We start from the raw sequence: 19601 nt of genomic DNA on the forward strand, positions 1-19601 counted from the left end.
GCCCCGGCCCCCGCGGAGGCCCTCGCGACTCCTGGTGACCCAATTTCCGCCCTCGCGGATCGCTCTTTCCATTCTTACGGAGTCAACCGAGAGCCACTCGCCCTCGCTCTCACCACCAACTATTTATCATCTTTCAAACCTTCCTCAATACTTTTCAGCGTAATCGCGACGGCCGTGGCGACAATTCCAACCCCCGGAGCTCACAATCGCCCCGGACCAGCGTGAAGAAGAGTTCAGCCTCGTTTGTGGCTATCGCGAAATACTCTGGAGGAAAGCTCGACGCGCGAAGACGAAGAACCTGCGAAAAGGCGACGTCTTAAAAGGATTTCCTACAAATGGAAAGGCGCCCGGCGCGAAACGAGATCTCCTCACACCCCGAGGCTAAAACTCGTATTGAACTCAGTCAAGCGTAATATTGCTATTTTACAAGATTATTTCATCCCCTGCGCCAATCGCGCTTCGACACCTGCGATGAAAGTTTACGCCTGGGAGCAACGCCAAAATGGAAATTGCCGGGCGAGCCGTTCCTTCCGAATTTCATTACGATTTTTTGTCATTTTTTTTAAATTATTGAATTCTTCGATTTTTCGAAGAAGCTCATCGGAGCAGACTTGCGAGTGAATCGAACTTGGATTAAACTTTAAACTCGATCGTGGATTTAGCGACATTCCGCGTGTGGAACAATATTATTCCAGTGAGGGTGCGTCGCGGTCTCTGGAGATGGAGTCGAAAGTCCCGTAATACGGAAACTAATTAGCCCCTCCGCGTGCGCGAGCGTTTACTTTTAGTGTGCATAACGAGCGAACGGTGAAGCATCAACGAATTAATCGCGTAATCATCGTTGTGCGCGGGAGCTCTCATCTACGACAGATTTCCGCCTCTTCCTGGCTTCTCGCAGGCCGATTTAAAAGCGTATGCGCGCGGCGAACCAACGCTCAAATTAACGCCGAGAATTACACTCGACCATGCGAAAAAATCATTCTTCTCGTCATGCTGTTTCCCGCTAGACGCTCCCGCGGCTACAATTTTTTAAATTCTCCCATTTCGCACCAATCTCACGGCCATTAGTTTTTCACATTTTCGCAGCACGAGCGTAATCTCATTCGCAAAATATCTCAGCTCGTTTCGTCCCTTCTGCGATGACAGTTTTACCAAATTATCACGTTTCCCTCGCTTTTTTTGCCGCCAATTACGCTTCTGTCATTCGGTGCTTTTACACACGCGACGAGCGAACCCTGCAGCCCAACGGACACTTTTTTCATCTCTTTCATCCACTAGCGATCGACGGGGCGATCGAAATTCTCACGAATTCAGTTCCAACGATAATTTTCCATTAATGCAGCGCAGAGAGAAACCAACAGATTTTTGAAACCAAGCAAGTTCACGCGAATCCAATGGACATCGAAAATTCCAATTTTAAGAATCGACATTTTCGAATATGCTAGAAATTTACAGCGTGCATCTGTTCCCGGAATTATTGTAGTCGTCGAGAAATCACATTTTTTTAAGGGTTGCACACAGACTCTTGTGGCAGGCACACTTCCTGTGCGACCGTTTGGAATCAATTAAGGAGTTTCGGTACAGGCAATACAATGTTGCCATGCTAAACCATGCTAAAAACATAAAAAATTTCAAAAAGTTTAGAATTTTATAAAATTTGGTGAACACATTCTTTAGTGCCAAATTTGGCAATACAAATTTTTAAAGATTTTTCTTCTACACAGTTATCGAGTAATTGATCACTAAAGTTCACGTGTATAAGCATAGCGTTTTCATATATATAGGTATACATTCCGGGCATAAGAAATCTGCTTTAATGCGTAATTACTCGATAACTAAGTAGAAGAAAATTTTGAAAAAAATTGTGTTTTTGCACTTGATGTTGAACAACATTATCACCAAGTTTTATCAATTTCTTAATATTTAGACTTTTGTACCGAAACTCCTTAAGTCCTCCCAACTTTAAAGAGCCAAAAACGAGAATAAGAAAATCGCACGTTTTTGCATGTCAACGATGTCCTGAGGAAGCCTTGTTATCGGTGAAAATCACTTGGGAATTTAAGGAGTTTCGGTACAGGCAATACAATGTTGCCATGCTAAACCATGCTAAAAACATAAAAAATTTCAAAAGGTTTAGAATTTTATAAAATTTGGTGAACATATTCTTTAGTGCCAAATTTGGCAATACAAATTTTTTAAGATTTTTCTTCTACACAGTTATCGAGTAATTGGTCACTAAAGTTCACGTGTATAAGCACAGCGTTTTCATATATGTAGGTATACATTCCGGGCATAAGAAATCTGCTTTAATGCGTAACTACTCGATAACTAAGTAGAAGAAAATTTTGAAAAAAATTGTGTTTTTGCACTTGATGTTGAGCAACATTATCACCAAGTTTGATCAATTTCTTAATATTTAGACTTTTGTACCGAAACTCCTTAAAAAGAAAAACGCCTATTCGAGGTTAAGGATGAGTAATGAGGACACAAACGGTGGAAGATTTGACAGCACTCTGAGCCAGCTGGTTTAAAATCTACATATGCATACGCATATGAATAGAAAATGGCTATTGTCACATTTTGCTTGACGATTTGACTGCGGAAGTATTCAAAATTGATCAATCTCAAGAAAAAGTTACGCATGATTTGAATAATTGTGAGAATAAATTTCGATTGTTTCTTCGATCCCGAAAAAAGCAAAAAGTTGAGCGGCTTTTTTTAATGTCAAGTATAACGCATGATTAACAAAAACGACAAATTCTCGGATTACTAGAGAATCGAGCGAAGCGTAGATAAGCTCCGAGCTTAAAATAAACTTCGAGATAACAGACAAAAGACGCATTTCCACTTCTGAAACTTCTGAAACTAAAAAATCAAAAAAAAGGACTTTGTACGGTGAGATTTTTACTTTGAGATATTTTTCCCTCCTCATTCGTTGCATCCAGCATCGAATCCAGAGTCGTAAAAAAAAACGCATTCAAATATTTTTTCCATTCTGATTTTTCGGATGGTCAAAGTCTCGAATTACCTTTTTTATTGTGACTCGATATTTCGAAGATATAAAACGATAATATCAGCTGTAAAAATGATCGATCGTTCGAGCTTCGTCGCAGGATATGTTTAATCTGAAATTGTCCTTGACAGTAAATAACATTCGCGATATCTCTTTGGCCATAATGTCTTTATTGTTGATAATACACTGTAAAAAATTGTACTAAACGGCACGGCTCTCGAGGCTAGAAATAAGTATCTCTTACAAGTTTATCTCAGTAAATTTCTTTCAATTTTATCTTAAAAAATCCCACATTTCGTACAAAGAACGCCTCCAAGTTAACTTCGAGGTCTCAACGGAGTGGCTCAACCAAGATGTCGATCCGGATCCCATTACTCGGCGAGTTAACTTGCCATCACGAAACATTCGAAGCCGCCGAACCCCGATCGAATAGAAGCGAAAAAGTGTACGAGGAATAAAAGAAAACGTGGTTGGGATTTGGCCTCTACCATCTAAAAATGGCGACGAGCGCGGTTGGAGCGAGGATCGAGATGAATCCGAGGCTGAGGCTCGAGGAAGAGTTGCAGCCATCTTCATTGTCACAGAAGTAACAATTGGCTTCGCTCCTACCCTGTTGCTGCTTCAACTGGTCGCAAGCATTTTCCGTATTCGCGATGCAGCCCCTTTCGATGACGTCATCTTCGTTCGCTACAACGGAACGTCGTTGTTACGGAATTTTAGTGTTTTTCCTGTTCACTTTTGCTAATGGAAGCTTTAGGATTGAACTTACATTTGTAGGTGAGCTTGTAACACGTGTGCTCGGAATCGCGGACGGAGACGGTGCCACGGCGCCGTCGGTTCGCCTTGGGCTGAACCGCGGACTCCGCCTTTCCGTCAGAACCCGAGTCACCTCCGGTTCCAGGTTCCGAGTCGCCGCCGGATTTCGGAGTCGTACCGGAATTGGGTTTTAGAGTCGTACCGGAATTGGGTCTTGGAGTCGTACCGGAATCGGATTTTGGAGTCGTACCGGAATCGGGTTTTAGAGTCGTACCGGAATCGGATTTTGGAGTCGTACCGGAATCGGATTTTGGAGTCGTACCGGAATCGGGTTTTAGAGTCGTACCGGAATCGGGTTTTAGAGTCGTACCGGAATCGGGTTTCGGAGTCGTGCCGGGATTAGGTTTCGGAGTCGTTCCTGAATCAGGTTTCTCAGTCGTGCCAGGATTAGGTTTCGGAGTCGTTCCGGGAGCGGGTGTCGTAGTTCCGCCCCCGCTGCAGTCGACCGGGTCAATATTGTCCGGCGCATCGGCACAGTCCTTATTCGTAAGGGAATTGCAAACACGACACTTGAGTGCGGCGCCTGAAATGCGACAGAAGCGTGTATAGGTCGAGACAGAATGAGGGCACGAGCGCGGGTCGCAATGCCCGCAGTACAGAGATGGAGTTTTCAAAAAAATATGAGAAAACGGAGCTTCCGAGGTGCGAAGCCGAGGATCCCCGGGGGGAGGTGATTCAGTCGAAGAGTCCACTGACCTTGATCGAATCGGGCGAACAAGGCGACCGCCAGAACGAGCGAGAGCGCCAGGCGACGGGAAAGCATCGTCAAATCCTTCTGCGTCTTCGCGACAACCGATGGGAAGATATTTCAAACGGTGTAATGACACAAAGACTGTGACGCGGGAGTGATCGACACCGAAATGGAAGCTGGCGCGGTAGCGCCGACCTTTTCACGAATTCTCTCGACGCACCCCCCACCACCTTTAATCGCCTCCTACAAAGCCACCGCCGATAATGAGATAACAAAAAACGGACGCGAACTCGCACCTCTGCGCGTTTAGCTGCCGGCTTTATCAACAATAACGACATCGATACGAGCCGCGCGGGCATCGCCTAGGAGAAGTTACGATTCGACGACGCTCCGCGATAATGTTGCCTCCTGAACGAATTTTTTAACGCCTGCTGCTGCCCCGAGCCGTCAGCCTGCCAGCGATAAGCCTCTTTTTCTCCTTTCCCCCTGTTTTACATAAAAATATATTAAAAAGCTGTCTCGAGTCTTTCCGACTCGATCGCTCTTGCCTCGACGCGCGTTCCGCTCCCTCGTCGATCAAAATACACCTGCGGGACGCATGATTCATACTCCTGCTTCCAACGAATGTTGAAAATTTTGAAAAATCCCTTTAGTATCGATCAGCCATCAACCATCAGCCATTCAACGTAGGAAGATTACTCCCTACGTTGAATCGATCCCCCTCCCGCCGCACGCGTTCGATTGAAGAATGCGTGTTAATCATAAATTGCTGTAGATCCGTGTCTTAATCTTATCGAAAATCGTGCTATCGATTGCTCCGCGCGAGCCCGAAGGAGAATCCTCGTCCGCGAACGAGTCGGCGATAAATATTTATTTTATAAAATAATCGCACGAATCGCGCGTTAGAAATCAATCGCACTCGTTGATCGATAGTTCAAAGAAAACGAAGAAACTGGAAGCTTTGAATTTCGTCTCCGATCCACGTTTCGAGGGCCGAACGAAGAAAAAACGAGGTTAATTACAAGGCTGTTATCTCCGGTGTCTCGGTGATTGCGCCATTTTATGTTTCCGTTCAACACACACTTGAGAATCGAACAGCCCGCGAGAGCCTCCCGAAGAGCTCGAAAAATCTTTTTCGTTCGAGATACTGATAAGCCCTGCTGGAACTCTGTGCCTAACGACATTGAAGCTTGACGCACGTTTGGCCCTTTTTTCACGCAGGAATGTGGAGAAAAATAGAAATTCACTGATCGAGTGAACTTCCGCGTCGGCGATCGAGAGGCGCACGGGCTTCGCAGCTTCGAAGTCACACCCGAGGGCGTCCGCGCATCGCCATTATCTTTATTGGTGTTGCAATCGGATATTTTATCTTGATCCTAGCATTGAGCAAGGATGACGCACGCGGAAATCCACGGCCGTTTGTAGCAGCGTCCAAGTTCACTGTCGCCGAACGCTCTCGTAATCATTACTGTTTCTCCAATAAAACTTGGTCCTTAGTTGCGGAATTTTTCGTCCCCTGAAGCGGCTGCGCTCCCGCGGGCGATGAAAATGCTCTTCGCCTCGGGTTTTCAAACGCGTTATCGACGCGGCCACGCTGTTTTTCTACGATTACGAGTTCAAATATTTTTTTATATTATCTGTCGAAGAGGATCAATCGACGGCGAAATTGGGTTAGAGTACGCACGCAGAAATGCTGCGGACAGATTAGATATTAAGCAGACAGCGAAGAGGAGATTGAGATTGAAGTAGAAACTAAAAATTATCGGGAGCGCCGAATCGCCACTAAAATAATCGATCGATGGATCGATAATACGGGCACTCGAGAGGGCACGAAACGTTAGAAACGAAATCAAATCAATTCGAAGTCGAAGGATGATTTGTGAAATTCCTTCTCCCCCCTCCGAGCTCCGGGCGAGTTTCAAGATTGTCTGTATTTCATGCGGACGATTGGCATTAACGAGTCGCATAAAACGCGCGTCAGGACGGGTGAAAGCCTCGCGGGAAAGAGGAACATCAGCTCCGGAGCAAATTCACGCGTCCCAACGTCGCTGGAGAAAGCGGAAGTAACCTGGTCGAAAAGTTTCCATCTTTTTCGAATCGCAACGGAAGCTTCGAAGCGTCGTAGAGCACTATTATTTTCATTGCTCATCGATCTGTCGGAGGAGACAAAAAATTTAATAGCGAGAAATCGAAACGCGCGGATCAGTCGCCAGGCAGATAATTCCCGATAACGCCGACGTTTCCCAGTATTGATCTTTGCAATTTCGCTCGTACGTGTGCGACTCGTTCTGTGTCCGAGAAGTCGTACGAGTTTCACCAGGGAATCACAGCTTCTGCCATCGTCGAGGCAAGAAAATATGTTCAATCGTCGACGAGAGGCTCGACGCACCGACGCTGTGCTCCCGAATTACCGTGACTTCGGTCGAGATTCAACCATCTGCCAAATCTCCGTTCCCTGGGACTCTCAGAACTCGAAAAATTCACGTGAAAAAGCGTTTCGTTTGCCATCCTTACCGAAAGATACGAAAATCGGTTTTAGAACACTTTTGAGACGCAAGGGGATCGCAAGTTTTTCGTTTCTTCGTTCTCGATCACTCGATTACTTAGAACCGAAAATATCCAATTTTTCGAAGCTCTCAGCTTTATCATTTCGCCCAAATCAGCGTTCGAGGGGCTTCGCTTATCGAAAATGTTAGAAAACAACCATTCGCGATGAGTATATCGAGCTGATATTTATTTACAGTACGATTATAGCTGAAGCTGGACATTGTACCAAGTTTTTAGGAGCCCCCTGTGAGTGGGAGGCTAACGAGAGACATTTGCACAGTCCCAACGCTCGCGGGGTGCGAAGAACCCGCGCACATTTCATTACGTACAACGTCATATTTTCCTACGAAACTTCCTTCGTTCGTGCACGTTATTATTGTTGCGAGAGCGAGCCTGACACGCGAGGATGAGCTGCATTCCCTTGCCTCCGGGCCCCTCGGCAGGCGACGCTCTCATTCGAACACAATGCGAACACTAGCTTCGTAGCCAATTTAACGTTTCAATGAAAATCCATGTGAAAATGTCGATTTTATTCCACTGGATTGGAGATTCGTGTTTATATATTTAGAATCGAGGTCGCTGCACCGTGCTGCACTGCATCGGACGTCATGGAAGCAAGCTACTTCGAGAAGGCCTTTTGTACTCGTCCTCGATGTCCCGGAGGTCTGGAGGATCCGCAAAGCCACTGTCGTCGTAACGAGTGCATCGCGATCCTGGCGAACGCGGAGGATGCGACGAATGCACCGGGTGGATGCTGCAACATTCGATTTTTCATGTTCACCCAGTTGTGTACAATATTCGATACTTTTGTCGTGGCGAAGACACGGAAAATTGGCTGAAACGTTGAAACGAGTGTTTTCAACTTTGATCTGCTCAATTGCGACGGTCGAAAATGCTTTTGCTTTCGAGGCATGGACGATACAAAACCGTAAATATTTAGGGTTGCATTTCGACGCAACCCTCAAACAATGTCGAATAAGAAACGGTCGCGGAATTACCTCGTGCATCTGGATGGACTCGTTTCGAGAGGCTCGTCGTATCTTCGCGATAGCATCGTGAAGTCTCGATGCGCCGAGACCATTTTCTGCAGACGAGATATTATCTCGTAATCCGGCGTACAAATTGGCTCGGATAATAATTTAGCAACGGAAACCCGGAAGCTCTGTAACTGTTGTCGTGCCATAGGAAAGAAGATAAAAAATAAGATTTTTCAGTGTTCCACAAGAGCGAGGAGTTTTGCGTGAAGTTTTGGTGGGATCGTAACCTGAGATTCCCTTCGCGTAATTTCCGAAAGATTTTGTTTGACCTGGGCGAGTTCGTCCCTCAAAAGTTGGAGAGAATGATCGTTGATCGACCTCTCCTGCTCGGCGGTTTCCGTGCTCGTGCGCATTTGGTCCTTCAGCATTGTCAGCTTTCTGGCATAACGAGTTCTCAGCATCTCGCTCTCGACGAGACGTTTCTGGAGCTCTTCGATCTTTCGACTGCGCTCGAGGGCAGCGATCTGCGTTGAAAAACATTTTCATAAAGGCGGAATCGTTCGAGCAGATCAAAACTAATTGAGGCGCTCTCTAGCCCCGTTCTAAACGGAGTGTGAAAAACCTTCAATCAATGACCTTGTAATCGGCAGCCTCGGTTAACTGGGCACTCAATTCACGATTGCGCGATTTTTCCTCGGCCAATTGAATCGTCAGTCGATCCACCTGTTTCACAGCCTTTTTCGCTCTGGGCTCATTGAGAAAACACAAAAAATCCATTTGATTCGTCGTAAACTGATAACCACTGGAAAAAGTAAGTTCCTCAACTGTACCGAATGTTCGCCTCGTCTCTTTCCGCTTGCAACATCGATTTGATCCTACAGCCATCCTCCTGCAGCGACAACTTTCTCCTGAGCAGATCGAGATGAAGATCCCTCCGCTGCAGCTGCTCGCGAAGAGTTCGTACCCGGCGTTGCAGTTGATAAACGACGGAAGTCTGTCAAATGTCAAAACGTCACGTCAGCCAAAAAATGGACTATTCTTAGAGCTAAAAGATTGAATTTTTCTCGAGATCTCGAGCTCGGGGATTCGCGCGGATTGCACTATACTCGTGGTGCAACGACAAAAATTTCAACTGCTTTAGGAATGAGATTGAATAGGTGCTCGATGATTGTTCGAATATTTCTGATGAGCCTGGTGTCGGTGAACCTCAACGGTGAGCAGGTACGTCAAAGAAACAATAATTCCCAACTGCTTGTTTTAAAATAATAATTCTCAGGATGAACGAAGCTCTCCGCTATCTCATATTATCTACGGAAAATATTATGGTTTGCGTCTACGGATGATGCATGCGTTACCCAAACACTAACTACCGCCACATCGTTAGGAAACTTTCTCGTGCTGCTTTTCCTTGAGAATAAACGACCGAGAAACAATCCTCTTTCATGTTTATTTCAAACGTTATTTACGATCGTGAATTATTAACGAACGGCCAGTCATCGGTGCGACATCGAATCGTCCGACGACAAGCACCATCAAGATCATCAACTTTTTGGCCAGTCGCCGAAGCATTGCCCCCCCGAGTTTGAAACTTTGGTTTTCTCGTTTGAAAACTTTGTGGCGATAGAGAGCGCAACGGAGCTGAGCCTACGGCTTACTTCTTTGAGGCAAGGCAGCTCGTTGAAGGATCTCTCGCGTCTGATCCTCGGAAAGGTCGTGTAGTTGCAGCACACAAGCTGCTCTCGCGAGAATCGTCGTTAAACGGCATAAAAGACGAGCGCACAAAGATAGCAGATAACACACAAAGCAAACCGTTGATCAACGAGAACACGGTGGAAATTAAATGTCGATGATTCATTTCGAGCTATCGTATCGATCTCGAAGCGGCGGTTTTCTGACGCCGCCTTTAAATACGCACACATTCAAAATCCTGCAGTGCTTGAGAAAACTAGAAAAAGAGCTGCAGTGGCTCTCACCTTGTCGACGATTTTGTCGGTCTCGAGACGAGCGAGCTGCTCTGCTCGCACGAGCAAGGCTTCAGTCTGGAGATCGAGACCTATTTCCCGAGATATTTCGTCCATCTGCATCGCCTTACCCAAACGCTCGAGAAATATTGTGAACTAGAAAAAAATTCGGTATTTTAATAAAATAATGAAAATTATTGGTACATTTATTTTCAAGCTCCAGCCACTCGAGTGGAACGGTGAAAAATAAGTTCTCGAAGACTGAGAAAAACGATTGCACGAAAGTGACTCACCGTATGCTTGTCCCTTCTGAGAGCTTCCTTAGTCAGTTCGCAGTCGGTGAGTTCAGCCTCGATTTTTCGTATCCTAGCTTCCAAGGAAGCTCGTTCATCCTCCAAGCAGCGTACTTTGGTCATGCTCGTTTCGGCGAGTTCCGACTGTCGGTTCGCCGATTCCGTGAGTGCTTCAATCTTCTCCCTCAGCGAATGGATTTTCTGTCGACACGGAACGACGAGCTCGTCAAACTCTTTTCCAACCTTCCAGCAAAGCATCGATTTTCGCACGAAGCGAGATGCTCGCGCGACGATACGAACCACAGAGCTGTCCTTGCCGTCCGCGAGGATCTCCCGGACCCGATCCTTGATCGCGTTCTCCTGCGACTCGACGAATCGGCTCGGATTGCTCACCAGAATGGCGAGGGACTCAAGAAAGTGACGAAATTCGTTCTGAACTCGTTGGCTTTTCTCTTCCCGGCTTTTCACATCCTCTGCAACGACAAAAATCTTCATCTCTCGATACTTAATCCAAAAACCAGTGAATCGAACCCCCCCGGACGACGGTACCTCGCAATTGGCATATCAAGGCTTCCTGGCTCGAGATATTTCCCGTTGCGCTCGTTATGCTGCGGTTCGCGTTTACCAGCTTGTCCCTCAGCTCCGTCACTTCCCTCTCTGCCACTCTGTACTGCATCTCCAGGCACTCTTTGTCCTTGAACCAGAACAACGAACACGACAATGAAGCTTTTTCGTGTGGGAACAAAACTTGGTCGAAGTGTAAAAACGTTAAAAAGATTCAAAAACAACAGAATTTGCACTTGTCATTAATGAAAATCGCTTTCTCCAAAATTGTGTCATTCGAATCGGGATTTTTCATTTGCTTCCACGACGCTGAAGTTTCCAACGTTGGAGTCCAACGAAATGAACGAAAAAAACGTTTGAAATTCACCAATTTTTTATTTCACGAATCGTTGGTGCAGCTTGAAAAACAACGAATCGCAAATTTGGCAGGGAACAAAATAGGAGAATTACTGGGATTATTGGAGAGTTTTTTTCGATCATTTCGTTAGACTCCAACGTTGCAAACTTCAGCGTTATTTGCTTCCGACAAATTGGCTAATTCCTGCGAGACTCTTCGCTCCGTCGAATCGATCCTGAGTCTGCGAGTGGTTGATCAGAATCGAGGAGGAAATACCTGGCGAAGTCGATCCAATTCGGTCAATTGGCCATTGATTTGTCTCTGGAGTTGATCTCTCTCGGCGGTGACGCGATCGAGGGCGTCCCGGCAGGTGCGCGAGTCGACTTCGACGCTCGCCAAGTGCGTCTCGACGTTCGAGGACTTGGTCCGAAGTCTGTTAACCTCTTGGACGAGTTCCTCGGCCTTGTGAATCACGACTTCCGGGCTGTGGTACGAGCTTTCGCAGTACTCGGCGTTCAAGGCGTGAGCGAGTCTCCTCACGAACTCCTTTTTTGAGCGGGGTTTTAATGAGAGTTATTGGAAGGATCAGAAACCGACTGGGTTCTCTGGAGTCTATTTTCAACCCTTGGTGGTGTGCATCTGGGCTCAGGTTGACCCCAACATTTTTTTCTCACATTAATAACATTTGCAGATGAGCATCTCATAAGTAAACCCCCAATATTAAAGTGGACTATTTTCCCCTCAAAGCGTGGACCCTTGTCTGCAAAACTCTGTAAGGATTTATTTCGAAACTCAAAATTTAATTTTTCACGAGAGATTTAACCGGAAAAGTGCTTTTTACGCGCACTATCGACTTTGAGCACGTTTTTCAACGATGAAAAAAGATTTTTTTGGAAATCCGACTTTGCAGCCTCAAAGTTGGATCAACTCACTGGAAAAAGTGACTAAACCTTTTATTCCGAAAAGCGCATAGTTACCGAGATATTCGATGTCAAAAATGACCTGGGCTCAAAGTGACCCCGTGTGCACGAAATGTCTCGCTGTTAAAGTGTGCACACCAAGGGTTAAATTTAGTCTCGGATTAGTTGGAGTGAATTAGAGAGCGGGGAGAAAAGTTGGTAGAACCTGGAGATTAACGCGAGCTCGTTCTTTCATTTCAATCTCCTCGGAAATGCTGTGCTCCAGTTGGCGAATTTTTTTATCGTACTCCCGGTGCTTTTCCTCGTGGTATTTCAAATCCCTCTGCAAGCCCTGGACCGTTATTTCGCTCCTTCCCTGGGACGCGTACAAATTCCGTTCCCGTTCCTCGAGCTCCTGCACGTGAAAATAGTATTTAATTTGTTTTCTGTTTTATTTTTCATTAATTCGAAAATGGAGCAAATTAATTCGTCAATTATCGTAGTTCAATTATTTTGGAACAGACTTGAATTCGTTTTTTGAGGCTCCCGATGACGGCCGTTTGTCTCGCGGCCTGCTCCCGAAGTTGATCGGCCTCGACCTGGAGCTCGGTCACCCTCTGATCCCGAGACCTCATGCTGCTCTTCATCTCTTGCAACTTCAATTACGAATTTCATCACTTTTCGCCCTTTTCTCTCCTCTGACAAGTAAGATTTTTCATTAAATCTCGCTCGCTCGCGATTACCTCGGACGTTAGACGATCGCGTTTGTACTCCAAGGCCGCCAGCTCGCTTCTCAACGCCGTCGTCACGTCATGCGCCATGGCATCTTGCTGATCGTACTGAAAACGTTGTTTTTAAAGTCAACATTAAAAGGAACGAAAATTCGTCAATTTTTCGATGAAATACAATTTTGACAGTTCGTTTGAGATTAACGAATCGACTGGACGCGTCAAACGCCATTTTTTGTTGTCGATTTTTGATGCTTTGTGCTTGACGATCGAACGAGAAATGAGCGTTTATTGACCGCTCGGTATATTTACAGGCACAGTGATGAAGCGTGAAGTGCTGTACGAAAAAAATGGAAAGATTTCTCAGCTTTAATATCGAAGTTGTGAAATGACGGTGAAACATTTTTTTCGAGGAGAAAAAGTCCCGAAAACGTGGTTAACCAATAAAAGTGCCATTTTGCAGTGATTTTTTTGTGAAAAACTTTCCGGAAAATGAGAACGATTTTGTTGGTTGAAAAAAAAAGTCCACGATGCTTCGTGCGAGTGACTCTACATTCTAGAAGTTTTTAAATAAACCGTTAATATACGAGACGACGATCGAAGAGAACGCTCCCAACGGACGGGAGCTCGAATAAACTGAGCGTCCTGAAAAAAGGATTTGCACAAAATTCCGCGAAGGGTGGGTCGGACTAAATGAGTCGGTATGTTTATAAATTCTGTATAGTATTACAAGATTTAGGACGAACGTACACTCTCGCTCGACACGACCTCGTCACGTGACTCGCGACGACTCGTGCTATGCGCGGTTCAGCCCCGTCGTGCTACATTCCTGCTCTAGCAGCGATTTATCATCGTTTTATCCTTTTGTGGTGCTTCGTATCGATGTGCGTAATAAGTATTTGGCTATGAGAGACGATTGGAAATCGATTTGGTGACATTCCTCGCCGGAATATCGTCTCGTAAAAATGAAGACTCGACGTTTGTGCTCGAAGTTTTCATCGAAATCGGAAAAAAAAAAACATGGAAGGAATCAGTTCAAAGTTCCCTTTGCGTTCGACAGATTGGGAGAAATGTTTTTATTTTTCGAGCGAATGAGTTTCCATGTGAAAGTTTTTTAGTGAAAAAACGTGGGTGAGTGTTGGGAAAACGACATGCAACGAGGTATAAAATCGATGTTTCAACGCTATGGCAACGGGCGCCCCTTTTCTTCGAGTTGTTCGCGGTTGGTTTCGGTCAATATATAGCTCGAGCGAGTTGTCCTCGACGCGTTTGTTTTCGACCTCGTTTCTAGCCTACGGAATCGGTTTTGTCAGAGTGTTTTCAAGAGGAAAAAGTACCGCGGATGAAAAACAAGTGTGCGCGGGACAATCTTGTGAGAGACTTGGAACGTGCTAAAGCGGATCGCGTTCTCGTGAATTCCCGCTATTTTCTGTAACTTTGGAACAAAAGAAACGAAACGTAAACAATGCGGAATTATTCTGCAATGGATATTCAGTGGCCGCGGGGTGCATTTTTGTGCTGCTCGCGTGAAATCAACGAGTGCAAAACCAGTGAAGTTTCAAGTTTGTTTCGAGAACCTGTTGAGGCGAAGAGATACAAAGAGTTTCGAATATCTTGAGATCCTCTTCGGTGTTGCTCCGCATCCCATCCTGCCCTCGTTCCTCAGATTCCGTCATGTTGATCTCTCCCGCGCTCTCCTCGCTTGTTTTTTTATTTGAAGGAATATATACACAATTATTCTTTTCTCATGATCAACTCACCCGGAAAATCTTTCAACGACTATACTTCTCGCTTCCCATTTTTGTTGCAGACTCCCCGAAGCGCCAAGGTGACCGTGACAACGGCATCGACGAGGGAGAAGGGCGGCGCATGTATATATATGCGTCGAACACGCGAGATTTTTGAGTGCAGCGCTCGCCCCGCGCGACTAACGAAACTTCCAACCTTTCTACCTTCCACCAACACCAAAACTGCACACCCCTGACGATGTAATACTCGTTCAAGAATTATATCATCCAAATTCGCATCGACCTAAGAAAACCCGTGATTTTCCCCCTCCCTATGCCTATTTTCGGCTACTACTTCGTTGCTAAGACCGCCGACATTTCGAGGGATCAATTTTTTAGTTTTCACCACGTTTCTCGATCACGAGAATTTTTATATTTCTTGATACTTTTATTATTTTTTCAGCTTCACTCTACAAATACCGTGATTTTTTCAATTTCTATGCTAATGCCACCATACACGGGAGGAATAAAAACGCGAATCCGGTACACGTCCTCCAATATGCTGAATTTATTGGATATGTACAAAAAAATTCAAACAAGAAAATATTGTATTGCTGTAGTTTTAAAAATAAAAATCATTATTGAACGCACTTTGATTAAACTTCAGACGACAAAGGAATTCTGGTCTTTTCTACTCCCAAGATTGTGATATTGATTTCCAGTTTATTCACCATAACCATGAAAAATTCTATGAAATCCTGTTTTTTTAAATCTTGATTCAGTATTCCAACTTTTAATGCAGGCACTTCAAAAAGAGGTTGAACACGATGTTTATGGGGTTCGGTAAATTGCATGATAAGGCACTTTAGTGCAGAATTTTTCAATAAGAAGCTAAGAAGATTCGCTTTAAACTTTCTTTGTTTTTTATGAAATTTTTCAATCAGCCGTGTAGATTTTTTTATGGTTTGATTTTATAATTAAGAATCGCTGTTTCGTTGTACGAAATTTCCTTGATCCACAGAGCTGAAGAACATTGGATAAAAAATGGTAATGAAAAGCATAAATTGGATGTCACAATTGAACTTGTATTTAGCAAACATCTTTGATACAACTTCGACAAGACAAATAATCGTATTCATCAATGATTTCTCATCAACGAAAAGAAAGTTGAACAATTCATCTTCAAGAATTTTTTACTGCTGCTGCAAAGTTGTTTTATCTTTACATCTTAATCGATCTACGCGAGTCTATTATCCATCAGCCTTGCCGTCTTCCTTACTTCGGAGGGAATGCTCTTCTGAGCAAGAACTCAAACGCCATTCCCATAGTTATCGCTAGACCCACACATGACATGCCAAACATAATTTTGTCTGGAGTTCCCTTTATCAAGAAAATCGGAGCTTCCACATCTTTCTGTTGAAAAAAAAAGAATATTACAATGAAAGAGTACTGTGGAAAAAAAATTACTAAATGTTAACAAAATGGTAAAAAAATTGTGCAATGTCCACAAAAACAGAATTTAGATTGGAAAATTAAAAGAAATGATGACAAATAATCATAAAAATGTGAAATAGACTGATGAAGTAAAAATTAAGAAAAATTATGGAGAATCATAAAAAGTCTAACAAAGGTTAATGTGTTATTAAGTCGATCATAATATAGAGCGAGATTCAAAAAAATACAAAAATAATGGAAAATTTTGAGAAAAGGCTTGGGATCAAAATTTAACTGAAATAAAGGAATGTCATGCAAGCTTCAAATCACCTGGTATGCTACCATGGTTTTGAGCATTTTCTCAGGAAGTTTGCCTTCCTGGACAGTGCTACTCCAGGACCGAGCACTTCCAGCAGTTGCTGGTTTTGTTTTGATTGTATCGTAGATCATTTTTGGTGGATCTGCAGAATGCAACGGGGTCGCAGACTACAAAAAAGTTTCAAATTTATTAACATTTTTGTCAATAGCGCTCATGAAATTTCACTGGATATTCAGCTAATTGTCAATCGAAAAAAAAAAACACGATTGTTGCAAGATCTTAAAGAATTGAGGTTATGTGATTTTTATGGAATAAAAGTTTTTCTTAAGTCACACATGAATCAAGAATTTGATTTTCCAAGAGAACGGATTCAAAAATATCGCCCACGACCGGGTAGAAGAGAAAAAATAAGATTTCGGTGACGAAACTCAAAGTTATATTTAAAAATGAAGATTTGACCGTCTGCTAGTTGAATCGATCGAAAGGAAACAACAGTCGCGACGCTGTAACAATTAGACTTGAAATAACGGAAAAAGGCTGAAATTTGAGTCGTAAAAATGTTTGAAAAGCTTACAATGGGATAAAGTGGCTGGAAATGTGTAGATTCTCGGAGACGTCCTGTGAAATGGTTAAACTGGTAAGATGGCATCGTTCGTCCCTGCTTGCGCAACTGATGACGACACGGGCAACAATATAGGTCTATGTTCGCTGTCTCCGGACCTTACAACGATCCGCGAACTGTCATGCTCTATAGCGGTAATCGTTCGAATCAAAAATTATATCTATTGTTGAGAAAAACGTTTCTCTGTTGGTCAAATATTGCTCAACTCCGTCGGTATACAAAGGTTCCAATTACCGATTGCGAAATCTCTTTTGATTCAAATTCGGATCGTAAGATCGAAATTAAAAATTTTTCAACTCTTACAAAAGTAAATACGCAATGGTGTCATTAACCGTCATAACCAGTGAAATAACTACCGAACGTGCGATAAATTTTTGACGAATAATATGTACTACCATCTTTTGGGTTTATAATAATTTTTCCTGTTATACAAATTTTTATTCAGTCTTTCGTGTTCGAAGAACAAATTTCGTGTTTTCATGTTTATCAATCTCGACCATCTTTTGAAATCTCGTAAGCGAAAATTGTCGGCTTCTGTTATAAACTCGTTACGACTTTGATACTCTTCGAAAAAAAAAATATGAGTATTGAACCCTGACTATTCAATCGTTATTTTCGTCCATTTTCAGACCCGTGACGAGATAAACGGAAAAGCTTTCAAATATTTCAATGACATTGATCATTTATTTTTAATGGTAATATAAATTTATTTTTATTCAATGTTAACTATTCATTTTAATTGATCAATTAATACAAATTAATTAATTATAATATAATAAATAGTTAATAAATCAAAATTGAATTCATTCAATACTGATTCATTGATGTATCAACGAAGTAAATTTCATGTTATTTGATCTTAATTTATATCCAGAGTTTTACTTTTTATCAAACAAAGTCAAGAAATTTATTTTATTAATAAAATTCAAGTAGCATGTACGTCAAAATTCTTTTACACTCATTTAAATATTGTCACATTTTGCCTTCAATTTCACTTGTTTTCAGATAAGGGCCAAGTCAGTGTTATTGCAACTATGGAACACAAGTGTTCAACTCGAACAAAGTTTCAGCAAACAAACTTAGATGAATGTGGAACGATGAGTTCATTTTTGACAGAATCACCGCAGAAATCGTCAGATTCGTTGGAAACAGCAATAGACAATGTTGAACAAAGAAATGAATTTCAAAACAAAGTGAAAAAAGATAAGTTACAAACAATAAACGAATCATTGAAGCCAACAATTATTACAAACCACTCCGTAGATGTCAAAGTTACAAAATTAACTGAAATTGACAGAACCACAAAACACTTTGACACGTGGAAAGACAATCCTGTGATCGCAATGTCTGATTCTGACGACACACCAAGTGCTTCTCAATTAGTGGATTCTTCCACCCATCTAGACAGTGGTTTCTGTGGACACATGAGCACAGTCAATGAAAGTGTATTAGGTGGTACCAGTGGTACTAATTCTTGTGATATTACTACTGAGAGCGTTGTCAAGAAATGTAAACTGCTTGTGAGCCCGAGCTCTTACGCTGAATCCTGGGACATTGGAATTCAAACGACTTCAACCCCCTGCACAAAACCAGAAATCCACTCCGATGAGCAAAATATGTGCAGAGTCAGCATAGATGTCATGAGTGTTGAAAACATTACGTACAGAAAAAAAAGTGCCAAAACTCTCAGATTTGAAAACGAACCGCAGGATGGAAATCGAGAAATCAATTCAAAACCAACGAATGAGTCGGGTAATAGTGGAAACAACTTTTGTTCTTGCCAATCCTTAGGAAAGGAAAATTGTAAAAAAATAGATATAAAAATGATAGGAGGACAGCAAACACTGTCGTGTTCCTCGGATTTAATTATGTTTACTCCTGTGGAAAACATCTCGGAGACAAGGCTAAATGCTGGTCCAACGCTAAGACTGATGAATCACACTTACTGTCTGAAAAGTGATGAGGAATTGAAAGATCCGGAGACAATTGAAGGACTGCAGAGTCCTGAATGTTTGTCAAAAGTGGTGAAATCTCCTACGCCCGAGAAAGTTTCACAAACGAGAACCAAAAAAAATCCAAGAGGTGTAACAAGACCGGGTGTTCTGACGAGCGAAGGTCGTCGACGTTCCGGTCGATTCGTCAGTATGGCAGAAGCGATGTGCCGATTTATAACAGAAACTCCCAAAAGATTTCATACAAAGCCACTCTACTCTGGCCAACTTTTGCCGCAGTGGCGCAACCGAGTTTTCGAGCACAACTCATCACGAGGAAAATTCTTGCATTCGACAAGGAAAATCAAAGGAAAAAAGCTAGGCTCGAAACCTGAAGAAAGTGACTCGGCTGGACCGAGTTGTAGCGGAACGACGAAAGAATCAGCGGGCCCCGTTCCGATCAGCGACAGCTTCCAGGAGCGGAACGAACGTTTGTTAAGTAAAAGGAAGGCAAACGTAAAAAAATCCGATGAATCGTACGTCTTTCGTGCTCGTCCGATGCCAAAATTTAAAACGCCAAAAATCAAGAAATCAGTCAAACCATTGACCAATCCGCAAACCCCCTCCTGGGGTCGAAAAAAATAAATAATTAAATATTGTAATAATTTTCTAATCGAAATAATTACCGGCAACATTGATCAAATCATCCTGTTCAATTTTTTTTTCTGTCAAAAAAAGAATT

At 43.1% G+C, this 19601-nt stretch overlaps 4 protein-coding genes across 6 annotated transcripts; 1 reads left to right on the plus strand and 3 right to left on the minus strand.

Moving 5' to 3' along the window:
• Positions 1–3162: 3162 nt before the first annotated feature.
• Positions 3163–4702, minus strand: LOC122407526 (clumping factor B). Its single transcript, XM_043413807.1, has 3 exons — positions 4526–4702; positions 3783–4352; positions 3163–3700 (listed from the first exon to the last, which is right to left on the minus strand). Exons 1-3 carry the CDS (start codon positions 4590–4592, stop codon positions 3498–3500), a joined length of 840 nt encoding a protein of 279 aa, XP_043269742.1. The 5' UTR covers positions 4593–4702; the 3' UTR covers positions 3163–3497.
• A 2531-nt stretch (positions 4703–7233) lies between these two features.
• On the minus strand, positions 7234–14642 carry LOC122408351 (coiled-coil domain-containing protein 170). 3 transcript variants are annotated; one of them, XM_043415074.1, is made up of 15 exons: positions 14404–14642; positions 12842–12937; positions 12623–12754; positions 12325–12513; positions 11476–11745; positions 10848–10992; positions 10599–10771; positions 10299–10499; positions 10018–10161; positions 9700–9777; positions 8875–9038; positions 8681–8789; positions 8332–8568; positions 8066–8235; positions 7234–7821 (listed from the first exon to the last, which is right to left on the minus strand). In XM_043415074.1, exons 1-15 carry the CDS (start codon positions 14500–14502, stop codon positions 7674–7676), a joined length of 2355 nt encoding a protein of 784 aa, XP_043271009.1. In that variant the 5' UTR covers positions 14503–14642; the 3' UTR covers positions 7234–7673. The 3 variants fall into 3 exon arrangements, with proteins under 3 accessions (XP_043271009.1, XP_043271011.1, XP_043271010.1); XM_043415076.1 differs by lacking the exon at positions 14404–14642 and adding an exon at positions 13403–13518; XM_043415075.1 differs by lacking the exon at positions 9700–9777 and having other exon boundaries at positions 14404–14641.
• Positions 14643–15617: 975 nt separating this feature from the next.
• On the minus strand, positions 15618–17038 carry LOC122408356 (uncharacterized). Its single transcript, XM_043415081.1, has 3 exons — positions 16881–17038; positions 16318–16473; positions 15618–15966 (listed from the first exon to the last, which is right to left on the minus strand). The coding sequence occupies exons 1-3, from the start codon at positions 16953–16955 to the stop codon at positions 15829–15831; spliced, it is 369 nt and encodes a 122-aa protein (XP_043271016.1). The 5' UTR covers positions 16956–17038; the 3' UTR covers positions 15618–15828.
• Positions 17039–17234: 196 nt separating this feature from the next.
• Positions 17235–19562, plus strand: LOC122408353 (uncharacterized). The gene is made up of 3 exons (XM_043415078.1): positions 17235–17441; positions 17558–17623; positions 17934–19562. Exon 3 carries the CDS (start codon positions 17963–17965, stop codon positions 19502–19504), a length of 1542 nt encoding a protein of 513 aa, XP_043271013.1. The 5' UTR covers positions 17235–17441; positions 17558–17623; positions 17934–17962; the 3' UTR covers positions 19505–19562.
• Positions 19563–19601: the final 39 nt, after the last annotated feature.

This window comes from Venturia canescens, chromosome 3, assembly GCF_019457755.1.
Source record: "Venturia canescens isolate UGA chromosome 3, ASM1945775v1, whole genome shotgun sequence".
NCBI lineage: Eukaryota > Metazoa > Arthropoda > Insecta > Hymenoptera > Ichneumonidae > Venturia > Venturia canescens.

Excerpts from the sequence above, each read along its gene's own strand:
- LOC122407526 (XM_043413807.1), bottom strand. The coding sequence starts at position 4,592 with ATGCTTTCCCGTCGCCTGGCGCTCTCGCTCGTTCTGGCGGTCGCCTTG. Across the intron at positions 4,353-4,525 it reads GTTCGCCCGATTCGATCAAG|GCGCCGCACTCAAGTGTCGT; the intron begins GTCAGTGGACTC and ends GTCGCATTTCAG. Across the intron at positions 3,701-3,782 it reads TTACAAGCTCACCTACAAAT|CGAACGAAGATGACGTCATC; the intron begins GTAAGTTCAATC and ends GTTCCGTTGTAG.
- LOC122408351 (XM_043415074.1), bottom strand. The coding sequence starts at position 14,502 with ATGACGGAATCTGAGGAACGAGGGCAGGATGGGATGCGGAGCAACACC. Across the intron at positions 10,772-10,847 it reads CTTGATATGCCAATTGCGAG|AGGATGTGAAAAGCCGGGAA; the intron begins GTACCGTCGTCC and ends TTGTCGTTGCAG. Across the intron at positions 9,778-10,017 it reads CCGACAAAATCGTCGACAAG|CTTGTGTGCTGCAACTACAC; the intron begins GTGAGAGCCACT and ends TCGCGAGAGCAG.
- LOC122408356 (XM_043415081.1), bottom strand. The coding sequence starts at position 16,955 with ATGCCATCTTACCAGTTTAACCATTTCACAGGACGTCTCCGAGAATCT. Across the intron at positions 16,474-16,880 it reads TCCAGCCACTTTATCCCATT|TCTGCGACCCCGTTGCATTC; the intron begins GTAAGCTTTTCA and ends ACTTTTTTGTAG. Across the intron at positions 15,967-16,317 it reads AAACCATGGTAGCATACCAG|AAAGATGTGGAAGCTCCGAT; the intron begins GTGATTTGAAGC and ends TTTTTTCAACAG.
- LOC122408353 (XM_043415078.1), top strand. The coding sequence starts at position 17,963 with ATGGAACACAAGTGTTCAACTCGAACAAAGTTTCAGCAAACAAACTTA.